The 15,000-nt window shown below is 39.3% G+C and overlaps 1 protein-coding gene and 1 long non-coding RNA gene across 4 annotated transcripts in view; one reads left to right on the forward strand and one right to left on the reverse strand.

Moving 5' to 3' along the window:
* Positions 1–2,471, forward strand: part of LOC148426969 (uncharacterized) — a 4,231-nt gene extending 1,760 nt beyond the window's left edge. The window contains exons 2-3 of the long non-coding RNA XR_015864720.1: positions 66–180; positions 2,135–2,471. This is a non-coding gene — a long non-coding RNA (uncharacterized LOC148426969). The remainder of the gene's footprint in view (positions 1–65; positions 181–2,134) is intronic.
* agap1 (ArfGAP with GTPase domain, ankyrin repeat and PH domain 1) overlaps positions 1–15,000 on the reverse strand; it is a 91,658-nt gene that overhangs the window by 36,939 nt on the left and 39,719 nt on the right. For all 3 annotated transcript variants that reach the window (XM_088407373.1, XM_088407370.1, XM_088407371.1), the window contains 2 exons: positions 14,590–14,745; positions 14,423–14,515 (listed from right to left, as the gene is read on the reverse strand). In XM_088407373.1, the coding sequence (XP_088263499.1) occupies positions 14,423–14,515; positions 14,590–14,745 (249 nt within the window). The remainder of the gene's footprint in view (positions 1–14,422; positions 14,516–14,589; positions 14,746–15,000) is intronic.

Genomic DNA, 15,000 nt, shown 5'->3' on the forward strand with positions numbered 1-15,000 from the left:
AGTGCCGTAACGAGCTTACGACATTTGCCAGCGCCGTTTAATTGTCTGACTTTTTCCCTCTTCAGGCTTGTTAACGTCGCCGCTTCTCTGCTCGCCGCTCCTACGCACATCAGCCGCGGCTGACTGAGCAGTGAAGCTGGGCGACCGCCGCCCACACTTCATTTGTGCTCCATTCATTAGGTGAGAGAGCACGAAGGTCGCGTAGATGGCGGGGAGAAAGGCATGGCGAAGGGAGGAGTGACGGGGGGGTAATGGGAGGCGGCAGCAACGGATAAAACTGTCCACTGATTAGCAATTAAAGCCGTGCTGCCACGCGTGTCACTCCACTGGACCTCAACAACATTAACACGCCGACACAGGATATTAATAGAGTCCAGCCGTGAAGGGAGGGGGCATGCGGCGGCAACACCCAAGAAGGAGCAGACGAGGGAGGGAGGAGGCCGGTGGCTGAGACGGGCCCAAGCACTCTCGGCGCTGCTCTCAACGCTCAGCTTTGATTAAGACGACCGCCGCTCGAGGGACGGAGGAGCGGAAGGCCCGGCCGGGGTGCCGTCATTTGCAGTGAAATAATAGCAGAAACACAACATTCTCACACAACAGTGCAGTTCTCCATTGCAAAAAAATTGACAACATCGGGTCCATTTTAGCTAAATGCGAAGATGTGAAATCAGTTGACGATCGATTGTAATTTTAAGAACATTCCCAATTTATTCATTTGTTTAGGGGGGCATATTCAGTTTGAATCCAGTTTGTTTGATTTATTCTGAACAACACAAATCACATCAAATTCAATTCAGGTAAGATAAACCCAAACCAAATGAAGAGCTCCCTCAAACTCTTTGGAGTCAGTGATCCCTTTTAGATAGCAAATTTTCCGAGGACACCCCATTTGCAGGTGTTTGTGCAAACTAAACAAAAAAAAAGTGCCTTTTTTATTCACCGACAGATTCAATATGACAAGTATATTTGTTACTTTTCAGCCATACTGAAGCATACAAAATGACAAAACTGGGTCCATTTCCCCCCAAACAGCTTGCTGCCAATTATTAAGTCAAAAACAGCATCATAAAGTCAAATTCCACTTTAGCTTTGCTGGCTTGAGGCCATCAAGCAAGCAAGCAAGCAAGCAATTAGAAACACCAAACATCAGCAAGCAAATATGTGTATCTGTTCGAAGTTTCCATTTATGGAACAACTATGAAATAGAAATGAAAAGTTTATCAATGGCTGTGCCCAAAGAGTTTAAAAAATATATATAAAAAAAAAAAAAAAAAAAATATATATATATATATATATATATATATATATATATATATATATATATATATATATATATATATATATATATATATATATATATATATAATGTCTAAATTGGATAAGAGAATGTATAAAATTTTGGGTAAATTTGTGACGTGTAAATTTTATATACAGTACACAGTATATGATTTTATTTATGTACTTATGATCGTATATATGAATTATGTGGAGTGTTTTTATGTTCATTAAAATAATCTATTAAACAAAGGGAGGTAAAAAAAGATGCGATGAGGTATTGATTTCAACAGCTATTTAACTAACAGTATTCTGTTAGTGTTGAAAATATCCATCCATCCATTTTCTATAAATATGTTGGGACTAAACATGCAGGCATGTTCAGTCTGTTAAAGAAAGGATGTTGCTGTTGGCAGACAATTACAAAATAATTAAATAACGAAACAAATACATAAACTTCCATGTACCATCATCTTGCAAAAAATATCTCATGTTATTGCCTGTGGCTTATAGTCCAGTGAGGATTATCCATGACAAAAAATATTTTTTTGCTCATATTTTACTGCTGCAGCTTATGTACAGGTGCGGCTTATAGTCTGGAAAATACGGTATTTTTTTATTATTAACCCAAATTATTTCACAGAGCTCCCGCAGTCAGGCCATGGACCCCCGGGGGTCTGTGCACCCCAATTTTGAGAACCACTAGTTTAAAGGATATTGCCAAATTTGAAACCATATTAAACCGGTTGAATTGATTGCTTTATTTAAGAGTCATGAATACTTTCACAGTTTAACCTAAAAAAAAAAAAAATGAACACAAATATGTTATTTTTTATTAGTAACCAAAATTATTTCACAGACTCCTGCAGTCAGGCCACGGACCCCACTTTGAGGACTACTGTTCGAGAGGATTTCTCGAGATGTCAGAGCCCACTTTGTCGATATCTTCAACACTCTCACTGAATAGTAAAGTCTGCTGTAATTGCTCTCTGGAAGTCTCATTCCTGGCATAAGTATTTTAATGGCTGTATGTTTTTTAATTCTTGTTTTAGTTTAGATTTTTATCGTGGACATACTTGTATTCTGCATTCTCAGCGCCCATGACTACACTGTTATCACCACAAACAATGCAGATAGGTTCGAGCTGAGCGCAGGGTGGACAAAAGGAATATAATCTTATTTGTATCATTAATGTCTTCTTTGTATCATTAAACGTTTTAATGTTCCCCTTTCCACCACTCTAATCATTTACACCGCCGCAGCAAGGTATTCGCGTTCAAAGTGTTTTATCCTTCTGATTGAAACTCATGAGGCAAAGGAATGTTCCGACCTCAACTAAATTCAATACCAAATAGCCAAGGGATTTCACCTCATCTTTCCAAAGATCGAGGCGAACGAAGGAAAGGGGATGAGTTTCGTAGAAGTGAAGTATAGGACGATGACGCTACTGAAGATCCCAAGCTCCGACCCTTCCCAAGAGTACATGAAGGTACTGTATGAAAGAGCAGGTTAGGTAAGTATGTTAGAGACCCAGGGAAAGTCCTTTGAAAGGAAAATCTGTAGGTTAACACCAGTCCTGGAATTTCCTGATATACTCCCCACACACACGCTATAATTTTTAGTAACGCATGTGACAAAGGAAGACTGTCGTCAAAAGGTGTCCAAGATTGTTAGTGACTTTGCTAACATTCTTCACAACGGTTTGTCCGAAAGACTTTTTAGGACAGGAGACATCAGCGGATTCATTTGAGTCATCCGTCCTATGCATGACATGCAATCACTTTGCATGAGGGTGAGGCTAAGCGAACGCTGATGGCTAATACGTTTCATTATGTGTGTCTGCAGGCTCGGTGACACAGACGGTATGATTCGCCTTCAGGAGCAGGCTGCCTGTCATGACAGCCCACAAGGTCTCCGTGTGGGGAAATAAATATGTCCTCAGATATACTCACTTGGCACTTCCCCGCCCCATGAAGTATTGTGGCCCAGTGCTTAGGAAAAGGTCGATAGCTGGGGGGAGGAGGGGGAGGCCGGGTTGATGGTAGGATGATGTCATTTGTTAAGCGTCCAAAAATGTCCAAAGGCATTGGGGAGCGTCACCGTTAAGCTCAGGTAGAGGAAACTGGACTGTGAATAAAGACTGAAAAGAAGTAGTGCTTAGGAAAGGTCGCGTGTTGAAGGGAAGCTGAGAGATGAAGTCTTTCATTAGATGATGCGTCAGGCTCCTTCGTACCAGAGGGTCGTACGGCAGTCATGTGTCAGACAAAGACGTGGAATCGTTCTGTGCTGCATTCCAAGTCCAAAATTTTGCGCTTCATTAAGACATGTAGTAATTTAACCTAATTTTAATGTGTGCGGACATGGATGCAAAATCTATATTAGTTTTAGATATAGTGTAGTTAATAAAACCTGCTTCTCATATACAGGTCACAGAGAAAAATCAGTACGACCCTTGTGTTGAAAAACCCACAATGATTCATGAAATAAATTGTAAATTAAGAAAAACTATGCTAATAGGGCAGCATCTGACAATTATTTTAAAAGTAAACCGAATTGAATAATTCATTGAAAAATTTGACGTTCAGGTTAAAATTCAAAAGATTTAGAGAAATTCAAACTAGGCCTGAAACAATTAGATCAGATTTACATCGTTTCTATTTACTTGCTGGTCCCTGTAGTGAAATTCCGTTTTGCTGACAGTTCGGGCATCGTTAACACATCACGCAACAATTATTGAAAGAAAAGAAAAAACAATTGACAACAAAAGACCCCACAAGACAAAGACAGTATACAGTAGCAGAAGCAGGTTAATGAGGCCTGCTGTTAAGGGGCGGCAATAGCTGCAGGAATGAGGATTTTCCGAGACGGGCTCTTCTGAACTTGAGTGTCCTGGATCTGCGTCCTGAGGGTAGTGATGGGTGATTTCTTGAATTATGGCATTCGCTAGTCTAGCAATGGACCTGTCGTTGGGTTCTGTAACATTTGGTGAGGTGGGACTACTGATTTTAGAAGCTATGATTGCGATGTGGGAGAATTAAGACCGGTTAGATAAAGAAAGAAAGTGAAGATGTAGAACAGTACATTTGGAAGCATTGGATAATGCTTTTAAGAGTAATAACAGGAGTTGGGATGCCATAAAGGCCTTTGAACGAATTGCATTTGGATTATTCGCCGAAGTTGAGATGACATGAAGCTCTGCCATGAGGTAAGAAAAAGCAAATATGCCGCATAAATGTACAGCTGTGTTTGTATTTCACACAACGGTCCGTGTGTCTGGCTTCTGTTAGATGTTACGATGGAGGGTCACATCGTGGTGTTTTCAATGTTTATTGGTTGCTATTGTCTATTTATATAAATAATTTGTGAAATTACTTTTAGGATGAGGAACTCCCCGGTCATTCTGAGGCAGCTTCACGGGGATTCACAACATGCTAGTGCATCATCACACAATGGCCACACACGACTATATTACTGGAAATTCATTTTCGAGGCAGACTTTTTGCTTAGTGAAGGTTAGTTTTGATTTGATTTTAATAGAGCATGGTAAATGGTTTTACATAGTATATGAGCTGCAGCAGCAAAAATTGAGCAAAAAAACATCTTCTGCCACGGAAAAGCCGCGCTGCACTATAAGCCGCAGCTCATAACATCAGATATTTATGCAAAAAGGTGGTATATAAAAGTTTAAAAAATTTTTTTTTTTTTGTCTCCCAACTGCAACATCCTGTCTTTAACAGACTGAACGTGCCTGTATGTTTAGTCCCAACATTATTTTTATAGAAAATTGGGTGGATCGATATAACCTACAAATCACCAACAGAACACTGCAGAGTTAAATAGCAGTTCAAACTTGAAATCAACACTTTGATAGTATTCTGTCTCCCATTGTTTAATTGATACATTAATTTAGTAAGCATTGCACACTGCACATAAATAATATACACAATCATAATATTATAAATACAATCATATTTACCGTATCCCAAATATCAAATTTACAAGTCACAAACTTCGATACAAGATCTTATTCAATTTAGACATGTTTTTTTTTTTATATTTTTAATAATATATTTTAAACTTTTTGAGCACACTGGACTATAAGCTGCAGGGCTCAAATCATGAGGAAAAAGTCGCGGTTTATAGTCTGAAAAAAAATATATAAATAAATAAATATTTGTATATATATATATGTTTAAATGTATATATGTATATGTGTATATGTGTATATATGTTTATATGTTTAAAACGATTTTTTTCAGTGTGGAAAAACGGTGACTATTTTGCTAAAACATTTTAAAGTGATATATTTCAGAACAGTAACTTTAATTCTGTCATATCGGAAGACTTTTGCTCAAGGTTATCATACTGTCAGAATCTGATATCAAACCATGCCTTGTTACAGAATAATCATGTAATAAATACTCGTCTCCAATAGGCGGCAGCACAGTACTTTGAGACAAGATCATAAGGGGTGATGGTGATTGGCAGTAATTGACAGAAGTCAGCATCGCTAATCACAGGCAATTTTCGGCTGGTGGTGTGTCTGTAGGTTTTTTTCAAAGGAAAAAAAAAGGTTGAAAAACACGGTAATCGAGTATTTATTCCCTCCAACACCCCGATGTTCGTCACACAATGGTCTCTTCTGGGTGTGATCCCAAAGGAGATAAAGGGGCGCTCTATCTGTGAGACAGAGGAGGACACGTTTTGCACGGAATGGGCAGACCTCTGAGGGGCCACGGCCCTTTTGTTAAAGGAAATCCCACAAGAGCGGGAAACTAAATTAGAGGTGTCACCCTTAGACAGCAGACTGGGGATGGTGACAGTGGGTGGGAGGGAAACTGGACGCTGCCTTCTCTATCGCACCGGCCATCGCAGCTCATCCATCATGCTTTCAGTGGGCATGTGTGGTTGCAGCGAGATTGCCGACGCCGTGGCCGCACGGTTACGTCGGCTGATACGTGGTCGACAAAATGCCTCGCTGGATCAAACATTTACAAACTTCCTCCTTTCAGAAAGTTGTTTGCGCTAAAACTGACTCAGAAGATAAACATAGTTGACTGACTGAGGGTCACTTCGCCCAAAGGACGAGATTGGCGACCAAAGAAAGTGGCTATTTGGACCACGAATGACAAACCAAAAAGCGTACTACACCAGTTAGTTTTAGTGTATTTACAGACATAAAACACGCACACCCTCAGGCCAACAACGGTCATCATGAGACAGGCCTGTGGAAAACAAAAACTGGAGATGAGGCGAATTGAGTATGTTCTCTGATTGACGCCTGTGAGCCGTGATTTAATTATTCCACCGACTAAAATGGGAGCGACGCCCCCTGCAAAATCTCATTTGCAGGGGTGAGTGTGTGTGACAAAAATGTCATCACGGCCAAAATGGCTCCGAGCAGTGACAACCTTTCCCTGGGAAATGATATTTTTCGTATCCGGCGAAAGGCGGATAGTGTCACCCTCGTTAAAGCCTTGATAGCAGGTCTTTAATATTCACCGTCTTAATTAGGACCACAGTTAATTTCATTAAATTCTTTGGCTGCTAAATGAAGCAGATTATGAGACATCTTTTATTGCCAAGCGTGAAATTACAGCCTGCAAGCCGCCAATGGCGGCCCAAACTAATGAATTACAGGGTAAATAACATCCGAATTAACCATGCAATTTAACTCCTGACAAAGCAGCCGGCGCCGAGAGGGGACGAGCACACTTGTCAAAACCAGCTAGCTCTGTACTCTTCTGCGACACGGAGAGCCAATTACAGCACTAATCACCTCTTACAGGGAGGAGTGCTATCCCATGTCAAGAAGTATGCAGCGTAAACTATTATCTCAGGAATAGTGGGTGGAGTTACCAAAATTCACCAGATCAGAGCTAAGCATTTTCCCTTTTTACTTTAATCTCAGGAACAGTGGGTGGAGGAACCAAAATTCACCAGATCAGAGGTTAGCATTTTCCCTTTTTACTTTCGACTATATATTAGAGATGGGACGGGACACAAATCTCATGAGATGAGATATCTCACAAAATTGAATCTGAGAGTTGAGATTTTTGCAAAATTTGTAAGATAAAATAACGCATAACATAAATTTCCCAGTTTTCAAAAATGTTTTCTTTCATTAGCAGACTGCGACAAAATTAATGCTCTTGTGTGAATACGTAAATATAAAAGAAGAGCCATTGAGTAAGCCATTTTTCAGCGATGCGGAGTTATTTTCCAAAACTGATTAGTTTAGCAAAATGCATATAGCTCCTGTAAGCTGCAATGTATGTTTGTTTTTTGTTTTTTCAGTGTTTACAACCTCTCTTTGTCATAGCTGCCATTATTTTACCATCCTTTTCTTCAAATGGAAGACGATATCACCACAGGTGATTTCAAAGTAATTGGAGCATCCCGTATTTTTCCTCATGGGCTGTAGGTATTTTGCTTAGTGAAAAAAACAAACACAGAAGAGCAAATAACACATTTCCACTTAATTCTGAATGAACAACTTCAACAATTTTTTTTCATAGTGACACTTTTTGTTAAACACCGTAATTTGCCTAATATAGGACACATTTGTGTCTTAGATGCACCCTTAATTTTAGGGTCAAACACACAAGCAACGCACCAATAGTGGGAAACAGTGGTGACAATGTAAAAACTATAGCAAAACTGAATAAATCTCATCCCTGTAAATTTTTCATATTTTCTGATTTGTTGTGGGTTAAGTGTGTTTCAGATTTCCGACATTATGAGTGGTCAGTGAGTGACCAGACTCAAGTTTTGTTTTTTTTGCCATAAATATTTGTTGTGTGTTTCACCATGTTTACGATTGACCACAATTAAGTCAAATGGAATACCGTTCCGTGTTCTCTCAACGGTACACTCTTACTCGAATCAGGTGGAGACTCGTAACTTTTACATGATCCTCTCCGTTTTAGTAATATTCCTGAAGGATTGACTCGGATGTTGGCTCAATCTGCTCGCTTCCTTGATTGAAAATAATGCTGTAACAACCTCAGCTAACAAAGCACTTGCTACTAACAGCCAACTACATAAGAATTTATTTTGTACATGGTATACAATTTTAACATGTCTTACAGTGTCTTTAAAGCGAGTACGTGTAATTTTTCGCGTGCTGATGTGGGAGTTTTGGGGGCATAACGATAAATGCAGCAATACACGCACCTCCTCCAGATCTTCGTAGCTATACCAGACATGGAGTGCCACCCCACGTATAAGATAATATAATGATAACCTATAATTTAGTGATTACTAGACCTACAATTATATTGAAAACATAATGTTGGTCGTTAAGAACACATTTATTTGCAAGTTTTCAGAATTTATAATACTTTAAAATACTCTTTTTGAATCTTACACAGTGTCACTTTAAGTGCATAAAAAGTTATAAAGGTTCCATACAAAGATATTGAAAAATGGCAAGGCTTGGATTTTTGCCTTATTTAAAAGTGAACTCAATTGGCTTCCATTGGCACACACTTTGTTATCAGGGAATGTACAGTATAGACTAGTTTAGACCAGCAGGAATGTCTGAAAGGCACTGCCTCTATGCCTCGTGCCCACTCTTCCTGTCAGCATTGTCTTCATCAGACATCATTCATATTCATCCATCACTGCAAGGTGCACGCATGCATGCATGCAACTTAACGTTGACTGACACAGTTTGCTTTTTACATCACGCTACGATCTGTTTCTGTCATTATGATTTCAGGTAATCATGCTGACCTTTATGAGACTTCACCTTAAAAGTTAAAGCTTTATCTGTAACTTTATGTAATTTTTGGAGCTCCCCTGCTCCATATATAATGTTAAACCATTATTTACTGTACATGTGATATTTTCCAAAGTTGAAATATTACTGTTCAAATGTCATAGAATTATATTACACAACGTATTGATCAATAGTCTCAGAAGCCATATATTTTCAACTGTGCTCCTCTCCAATTACAGTGGGGAACAAGGACTGGCCTGGCCTGCAAATAATGACAATTCATGTATGACTGGCACCCATTGAAATGCATTGGATATAAAATGTTAAAAAAAAAAAGATAACAATCTTCCAATATGTGAAAACAGGTGAATCCATGGGTGTCAAACCACATGTATGTGGGGGTCCACTGTATTATTGCCGTCCTCCTCCTCATAATTATGCGCCACGGTGCGGTGACTCAATTTACAGAACTGATTAGAAGTTTAAGACCTGTTGAAAAATAGCTAGAATTTACCCTTTGCACATTTGAATTTTAACTCTTTCAGTGCCATGGACGAGAATTCTTGTCTTTTAAATTAGTCATAACAAGAATAAATAATAACATTCTCGTCAAAAATGTTTTTTTTTTTTTACGGAGGGTAGCTGACACCCTTGACTAACGCTTACCTAATCAAAGCCGATTGAGCACTGTAGTGATAACTGTGACCACCGGATGGCAGTGTTTCTGCACTTACAACACAGAAATTACCTACATGCAATTCAAAGTAAGTAATGGAAATCAATCTTTCATACAGTATGATACCACCCATATTTATATAGACATAGCACAAACTATTCTGTCGTCCTTGAAAGATGAGTGCAAATGCTAAACATACTGGCCCCCTAGAGCAGTTGTTGAATTAATTCATTGTTTCAGGAAAATATACGTTCATAAAATTAATTTTATGTTCAGTAGGTTATTCAAATTCATTATTGTAAAAAGCCCCATACTCGAATGGTTTGACCCAACTTGTCATGTGCCACCTCTTGTCTCCTGTAAGGTTAATGATTTCTTTTAGTGAACACATCTCTACTATGATCCCAAAAGAGGACATTTTAAGTTGAATAATTTTCTGTGGACAAATATTTATTCATTATTATTTCTTGTTTGAGAACAGGTCTGACATTTTATTTTGATCATTTTTTGGAAGGGCAAATATTTATTAATAATTAAGTTAATGATTTACCTTTGTTAAGATATCTCTATTGTCATCCAAAGCAAAATGTTTAATATCTTTCTATGGACATATATTTGATTATAATTACAGGTATTTCTTTTCGCAAACAGGTCTGACACTATATGTTGATTTTTTTTTTTTTGTGGGCAAATATTCATTAAAAATAAAGTTAATGATATATTTATTTTAATTATTTATTTTTTGGAAACAGATCTCTATTGTAACCTCAAAACAGGATGCTTTATGTTTAATATTTTTCTGGGCACAAATATTTATTTACATTTATATTTAATATTTTTATTTATAGTTAAGTAAAAAAAAATTTATGACAGATTTCTTCTATGATCCAAAAGAGGTCACTTTAGGTTGATTTTTTTGTATTTTGTTTACCAATACTAATGAAGTTTGAAAGAGTGTAAAGCTTAATAAAAATAGACACCAATGCCATGTTTAAGTCTTATTTTAATATTTTTTAAACGCAAAAATTCTTTGCACTGATTAAGGCAGGGGTGGGCAAATCTAGGCCTCGGGGTCCAGTGTCCTGCATGTTTTCTCTCTCAAACACACCTGATTCAAATGATTAGTATTATTTTCAAGCTCCAGCAGAGCTTGTTGATGAGCTAATGGTTTAAATCAAGTGTGTTAGGAGAGAAAACTGGAAAACATGCAGGACACCGGCCCTCGAGAGTCGGAGTTGCCCACCCCTAGGGGTACATCACTGAAAAAAGGTTGAGAAACACTGCTCTAGAGGTTTCCTTTTTCACGATAACGGGATGGCACTAAGACAGTTAATGAGGTTTTAAGTAGAGCGCCAATACGCAAAAAGAGTGTGTGAAACAAAACATTTGGAACTTGTATTTAAAAATATCCATAATCAACTGAAATAAACTGTTTACAGATTCAGAAGAATCAGAAGATCAAAAGTTTAAGACACAGGTGTCAAAGTCAAGGCCCGGGGGCCAGATCCGGCCCGCCACCTCACTTTTTGTGGCCCTTGAAATGCTGATTTGACTTCAGGTTTCTGACAAAAATACCAAAATTAACTTTTAAAAAATTTGGGAGAAGAAAAACATTTTCTTATCCTCCAAATCTCTTTTGAACAGTTTTTGCCGGCTTCTGATATCAAATCTTGGTAAATGTGTGATCAACACACTTAAAATGTATTTGAATTCACAGTCATTCCGGCTCTCTGACAGAAGCTATCACTACAATGCGGCCCGAAATAAATATTTGTTTGACACCACTGGTTTAAGACAATCGTTCAAAAATCTCTCCAAACCAAAACAAAAAAAATTCTTAGGAAGACTCAAGATTTTGATCAGGTTTGTATCTTAACACTCTCTTGTATTGGAAGCTGGGACTAATACCTTCCTAGGGATTAATTAGTTAATCAGGTTTCTTGATACACAAATGAAACATTTAAAAATGAGTGTTCTTTTTTTCCCCCTATTTTAAAAGCATGTTGGCTCACATGTTTTAACAGTAGTTATTGTAAATTTGCACAGACATTTTTGTATGCAGTTTCGGTAGAATCCTGACATGACCAGACAAAATTATTCAACAGCTACCTCAAATTCCTTTTTTCTTTTTGTGTACTGTAGGTTTGAGTGTACCTTGTGTATAGGTTTGACTGTTTGTCATTAGTTCCTCACTCCTCAGTCAACTGCCTGACAGAGACTTGAATGAGCTGTTTGCTTCTCTGTGCCAATTAGCAGCTAATTAGTGAAGTGGAGCAGATGTGGAGGAGTAAACAACGCTGGATGCATCCGTTGCATTCCAGTAAAAAAAAAAAAAAAAAAAAAAAAAAGATTCCAGGGTTTATTGTTCAGTGGGATATTTCACTCACCATTACGTCTGCCGAAACTCATATTGAAAGAACAATAAAGGTTTTGCCTAGATCTTTTATCTTTAATGCATGTGAGCATAGATATCTGTTAAAACTATTTAGAGTATGACAGAAAAATGTATACACAACTGTGGAGATTTGTTCTGCTGAAAGCGGAAGAAGGTCTCACAAATGGTTTCGACTCTTATTCTGCCTTGGCCACCCGCCCACAGGGAAGTTGACCTTGCCTGACCCACGTGTCTATGTGTGGCCTTAACTGGTCCCAACTATATGAAGGGTGCCAGGGTGTAAATAGATATGAAGATGTAGAGCAGGGAAGGAACCAGCAACACGATGGCCGAGCTCAAGTCGCCTATTTAATCTAAAGGCCAAAGAGGCTTAGCTCTTTCAGTGCCATGGACAAGATTTCCCGTCTTTTAAAATAGTAATACAAATAATAAAATTCTTGTCAAAAACGCTTTTATGGAGGGTAGCTGACACCCTTGACTACAATAGTGCCTCTCATACTAAGCCAATTGAGGACTGTCGTGATAACTGCGACCATTTGATGGAAGTGCTTTCACGCATACAACACATATTACAAATGAGTAAGGAATGAAAACCATTGGTACCACCTGTGTTTACTTGTCATTTTGTGGGAAGGCTGGACCGCTCTACAAATAAGCTGATTGCACAATTAGTAGATCCAAGTCGTAGCTCTGTTAGGCTCTTGTTTCTAACCTGGGAGTACTGGTATGAGTCCCTTGATTAGCGTTTCTGTTGTACGTATATGAATGTGAATTGTATTGTATAATTGGTGTTTGTATTGTGATTCCCCTGTGGGCCTTGAGCCTGTAATAAAGTTCATATATAGACATAGCATCCTGTCGGCCTTAAAATATGAGTGAAAATGCTAAAGATACCAGGCACTCTACCTAGAGGATGCCTTTTCTGATAACACTTGGCACTGAAAGAGTTCATCTAAACGTTTCATCACACCGCTACACATAATTTGCCAGCATTTGAAAGAAAACTGCAACATTAATTAATACAGGTCTGGATTTTTTCTCTTCTTGCGGTTTGGAATTCAATAAAAGACCTCCCTGTAGTTGAGGGAAGCCATAATATTGTGACAAAATCATTCTTAACCACTATGTGCATCCTACTATGGATAAACGTACCCTTTAAAAAGCAAGTGTGTAAACATAATATGTGCACAGGACCAATTAGGTCAGACTGTTCTTGTTACTGAGACCCAAACATTGCGATGGGTACTTTTAATGACCGTGCTTCTCACAAAAAGACTTTTCTTTAAAAGAGGCGGGCTGAACCAGCATCACCTCGAGTGGCCCAGAGTCACTCTAATGAGATCAGGAGTGGTCACGGAACGGCACACAGGTAAGCTCTCCGGAGTTCAAACCCACATAAACACTCAACGACCAACTGATATCCCCTCTAATCTTTATGACTGACAGCGCCTATGAGGGCTCAAAATCTAGCCGTTTAGTCTGACCTCCCTGGTGAACACGCAACAGGACCTAAGGAAGAGAAACTTAGATTATAACATCAAGAGGGCACTTTCATTTCTGTGTGATAATGACAGACACACACAAACACACACACACACACACACACACACACACACACACACACATACAGGAGCAGAGAGACATCCGTTTTACACTTAGCTATTGTATAACTATAATACAACTATAAGATTCCTCTTCAAAACAAGCCAAGTGCTTATGGAACGCCAACTGCTCTCAAACTAAATTAATCCCACCAAAAATCTGGACTCAGCCCGTTGAGATGCAATTACATCACAGGTTTTGAAATACACAATGGGAATGGTATCTCGAGACAATTACTGATGCCTGTGCTACAGTCTCGACTGCTCTCTCTCTCTCCCGATGAGATGGCCCCTAATCAGAGATGCAATTTGTTCATTAAGAGATTACAAACGAGGCTGCGGCGCCGACACGAGGGTCATGATTAGCGCTCACTAATTGCCTGATATGCTTGTCGGGAGGAGAGCCCACCGCTGCTGCGACACGTTGGCCGCAAATTAAGAGCCAATTCCAACGCTCCCCTCGCCGTCACAGCAGGTTGCTTGCACTCCCCTTCCTCTCGGCCCTTTATTCCTTGAAAACTCTACCACGCCAGCCAAAGCGCTCAGCTGCAAATGAGAGGCTGAATGCAAAAGAAGCAGCTTGAAGTGCTACGCGATGGCACGGAATGGGCGATCAAGTGGGGGAACAGGGGGTGGGGAGGCGCGAGTCTCTTAATGATGCGCTTGGAGCACCCAGGAGAGCTTGGTGCTCTAATTGATGTCAAGTATGTGATTTCACTCTTAATGAAGAGCTAACCGACAGGAAGTCTCACCTGTTTGATGGGAATAGCTCGCCCACTGCCGATGCTGTCGGCGCGAGCCTCCAGACCTTTTTTATCCTTGTCCGTCTCACTGGTTTTCCTTGACTGGGGACGATATGCAGGCAGATCATTCACAATCACAACCATTGTCATCAAGAAGCCCCATGATGCAAACTGACCGTGAAGAGGTTGGAGCGACGCTTGGACTGCTTGCGGACGGGTGTGGGTGTATTGGTGCTCTGCGGGACATCGATGCGCAGCTCCTTCTGGCTGGTACTCGGCGTGGATGGCACCGATGATGAGTAGTCACTCAAACTACCGCCGCCGTTACTCGTCTGTGTGATGAGACACTCAATTGAAAGAAGCCAATTCAGTAACTGTGTTCCGACAGGGATGTGCAGGAACAGGAATCCCCTTTCCACAAAGCAGTATGATATCTTGTTTGTTTGAAATAGCCGCCAAGTACCACGTTTTTATTTATTTATTTTTTATTTATTTTTACTTTATTTATTTTGAATTTGCATTCCTTACCGTTATCTAACATGCAACCGAATAATAAAATTCAAAACACAAAACAATTTAACTCATCC

Source organism: Hippichthys cyanospilos, chromosome 2, assembly GCF_059441005.1.
Source record: "Hippichthys cyanospilos isolate Australia breed blue-spotted pipefish chromosome 2, RoL_Hcya_1.0, whole genome shotgun sequence".
In the NCBI taxonomy this organism is placed as follows: domain Eukaryota; kingdom Metazoa; phylum Chordata; class Actinopteri; order Syngnathiformes; family Syngnathidae; genus Hippichthys; species Hippichthys cyanospilos.